Below are 3,675 nucleotides of genomic sequence, written 5' to 3' on the forward strand. Positions count from 1 at the left end.
CACAGTCTTGCTGTCGAGATGCCTTCACTTCTTTGAACGTTTACGCGATTTGAGAATTGTTCGTATGCGTGGTTGCACTTTTATGCGGCGCGTTCATATCACAGTGATAGTACAACAGATGCACAGCATCTGCGGGTCCTGCCGGAGTCCAAAAACACGCACTTTGTACACACAAAGTTAAACAGCACAAAAGACGATCAACACTCACGGAAAAGATCGAGTAAAAAGGGCGTCTTTTTGTCCCACAACGATAATAGTCATTTATTTTGCCTGCCTTTGCTTGCATTTCGCCGCGCACCCGACAATTTCTGGTCACGAAAGGCATGTGCGCTATCAGCGTGGCATAGCATTCTTGGTAGGAAAGTGGCCAGCGCCGAGTTTTCAAGAAAGGAAACGCAAGCAAGCCAAATGACGATTATCGTTGTGGGACAAAAAGACGCCCTTTTTACTCGATCTTTTCTGTGAGTGAGAAAAACACGCACACGCAGGACACAGGTTTCAGCACTGGGTGTGCGTGTTTTCTTGTGTATCGTCTTTCGTGATGTTTAACTTTGCAGATGTCGCACCAAACCAAAGCACACTTGTATATATACACAAATTCAGAATTCCGGCTGTCGCGGTGTACAAGAACCGGTCGCCATTTATGGGATCTGCAAAGGTTACCTTAGGGGACCCGCGCCGTTACCGCATCACGTTTGCGCGTGTGAGCTGGGTCGACCCAGTTCATGCTTTCAAAACAATGGCGCTCGCAGAAACGCCGCAAGTGTGTCAAAATCCTTCACGGGTCGCGATTGTTCCTCGACACGGCGCTGACACGCGTTCTTGGAGCGAGGGGGAACGAGTGCGCGGGGCTGAGTCTTTGTTTTTAGAAAGAGATTGAGGAAGAGAGCGCAGCGCACGAGTGTGCTTTCTCTCACACGAAAGTCTGGCGCACTTCCATGAATGGTTCTAGTCTTTCCGTGCCCATCCAGAAATGACAAGCCAAATATTTAAACCAGCGAACCTAAACAACTATGTAAACAGTTGTCGAAATTGCTCTCATGTCGCTACAGTGCGCTGCCGCACCCCGCAGGAACAAGCGTCATTTTTGTTTGTTTGTTTTTTTCACTAAGAGCGCACGAAGTAACAGCGAGCATGCAAATCAACCTCGCGCGTTTTCCTGTTTGGCGTCGCAACGAGAGATGGTGAAATATCACACCGCGCTCGTCTCGGTGCGTTCTTGAGCGCCCCCTAGCGACGCACAAGGATACGCGGAAGTGACGACAGCGGTGAGCATCGGTTGTTGGTTGTCTGCGGCGGTGGCTTCTGTGCTTCTGCTTCTCTTCTGCGAGACACTTTACGAAGAGGGCGGTGATTAGAGGAACTAAGCCCCTCGGGCCTTAGTGATTATGAGTCAGTGTGCCGCCCAGCGGCCAGCGCATCCGTGCGTCTTGTCAACGTCGTTCAGGTGACACGGGCCACGCTATCCGCAGGCAGCATGCCGAGCAGCAGCGGGCGGTAGAAAGAAACGTTTGTAGCGCCCGAGCAGAGCGGGGCAAGTGGTGGTCGTAGGCCTAGCGCCCGCTGCGCCTGCAGACAGGCGATGCGTGATGCGTGAGTTCAAAGTCGTGGTGCTGGGCAGCGGCGGCGTGGGTAAGAGCGCCCTGACGGTGCAGTTCGTGCAGGGCGTGTTCACCGAGAAGTATGACCCGACCATCGAGGACTTCTACCGCAAGGAGATCGAGGTTGACCAGGCGCCCTGCGTGCTGGAGATACTCGACACGGCGGGCACCGAGCAGTTCGCCTCGATGCGCGACCTGTACATCAAGAACGGCCAGGGATTCGTGGTCGTCTACTCCATCACGAGTCACCACACGTTCCAGGACATTAAGAACATGAAGGAGCAGATTCTTCGCGTCAAGAACGCCGAGCGCGTGCCCGTGCTGCTAGTGGGCAACAAGTGCGACCTCGAGCACCAGCGCGAGGTGACGCGCGCCGAGATGGAAGCGCTCGCGCAGCTCTGGGGCTGCCCCTGCATGGAGGCGTCGGCCAAGATCCGCTGCAACGTCAACGAGATGTTCGCGGAAATCGTGCGCGAGATGAACGTGCTGCCGCCCAAGGAGAAGTACAGCTACCGATGCTGCGCCTTGCTTTAGCACAGACAGGTGAGAGCTAAGCCTGGCCGGAAGTCCGCCGCCCTTCTTTGCGTGCATGACGACGACGCCTACCGCTGACGTCGGACGAGCCTTTATTATGACTGTTACTGTGTTTGCGCGTTGCTGTATGATTAGTTGCGATGCATCTCCTTACGCCTTGCCTGTCTTTCATCCTGTCGTGGAATTCGCGTATGTGCTCATCTGGCGACATGGCGGTCTGCGGAACGAGCGAGCCTCGGGTTTGCATGTTGAATCAAAATGGTAAAAGCGAAACTGAATAGGATGCGCATAACTGATTATCACGAAGTATACCCTTTTATAGAGGTCGCGTAAATTCAGCCTTAGACCATATATCGCGTGCCGCCATAGTCTAGCCTAAAACAAGTGTCCTTTGTTCAGCTACTACATGCCACGGTCTGGAATTACCACCCGTCATGCTAAAGTTTCCAAGAGCACAACCAGACAGTCATTGAGTCCGAGTCTCCACGTTTCCTCTAATTAAACCGCTACTGTTTAAAGAATAGTGCACGCCCGTGTTAACGCCGCCATCAAGTGTTACCGAACGGAAAGTGAGAGAGGACATTTAGATATGTCTCGACCTGCACCACTATTGTATCGCAGGTAGTGTTACCGGACACTAGAAACACGCTCTCTTACAGGCATAATTGTCATATGGTACAAGTCTGCAGAGCTGGGACAACTGATTGCAAAAGGTTACACTGATAGACCAAATGGCCAGTATGGACGCACCCTCCACATTGTGTGGCATGTCACTGTGCACCGAGTTGCGTGTCAGTTTTGATTTGCTTACTTTAATTTGTTGCCCAAAGACGTTAACGTGGGCATCGTTTAAATGCGAATGTAAAGTGACTTCTTTTTTTTTTTTGTGCAGATCACCCCATGGAGGCAGCGAGTGTTTTTGTTTTTTTAACCGGATGGAAGGAGCTACCAGACTGCTACAGGACAGTCAGTGCCCAAGGAGGCAGCAGAACACAGCACTGTGTATGTGTGTATGGTTTTAGGTGTCGTTACATTGAATGTTTTTTCTATGGGACTCAGAAGAAGGAACAAAGATTGCCGACAGAACAGTAGGTGCCTTCCACATTCTTCGTCCCTGGCCAGTTCCTTTACCTGCTTACCACAGCCCCAACAGACGTGACTTAGCAAGTGCAATAAACAGAATGTTGCCCATGGTTTTGGAGTGTTGGCTCGCTTGTGGCAATTCTCTTGCCTCTTAGAAACAGGACCGAATAGAAGTGTGTTTCAGCTCAGTGAAAGTACCTGAATCTTGCTTAGTCTTTGGATCTTGCAGTGGATAGTGCAATCCATATTTATTGGCACAATACTTGGCTTGAGCAGGTGCTGTCAAAATTGATATGATAAGGTGGTGTGGGAACTTGAGGGGGCATCAGCACCTGTCTGGCTTCTCTTCACGTCAAGAAAGCGTTTTTTTTTAGCATTGTTGGGGAGCTATTCACTAATATGGCTGAAATAATTTGTCTTTTAGTGTCCCTTAAAAGCCTCCTACTTTAAAAATAAG

General features: G+C 50.8%; 1 protein-coding gene across 3 annotated transcripts; it reads left to right on the forward strand.

Annotated features, from left to right (window-relative positions):
- The first annotated feature begins 1,300 nt into the window (after positions 1 to 1,300).
- LOC119388186 (ras-related protein Rap-2c) lies at positions 1,301 to 3,328 on the forward strand. 3 transcript variants are annotated; one of them, XM_049413854.1, is made up of 2 exons: positions 1,301 to 2,167; positions 3,046 to 3,328. In XM_049413854.1, the coding sequence occupies exon 1, from the start codon at positions 1,590 to 1,592 to the stop codon at positions 2,133 to 2,135; it is 546 nt and encodes a 181-aa protein (XP_049269811.1). In that variant the 5' UTR covers positions 1,301 to 1,589; the 3' UTR covers positions 2,136 to 2,167; positions 3,046 to 3,328. The 3 variants fall into 3 exon arrangements, with proteins under 3 accessions (XP_049269811.1, XP_049269812.1, XP_037511768.1); XM_049413855.1 differs by having other exon boundaries at positions 1,301 to 2,151; positions 3,033 to 3,328; XM_037655840.2 differs by having other exon boundaries at positions 1,303 to 2,144; positions 3,028 to 3,328.
- Positions 3,329 to 3,675: the final 347 nt, after the last annotated feature.

This window comes from Rhipicephalus sanguineus, chromosome 3, assembly GCF_013339695.2.
Source record: "Rhipicephalus sanguineus isolate Rsan-2018 chromosome 3, BIME_Rsan_1.4, whole genome shotgun sequence".
Taxonomy (NCBI): domain Eukaryota; kingdom Metazoa; phylum Arthropoda; class Arachnida; order Ixodida; family Ixodidae; genus Rhipicephalus; species Rhipicephalus sanguineus.

What these genes read in the sequence shown, in the direction of transcription:
- LOC119388186 (XM_049413854.1), top strand. Translation starts at nt 1,590, where the DNA reads ATGCGTGAGTTCAAAGTCGTGGTGCTGGGCAGCGGCGGCGTGGGTAAG.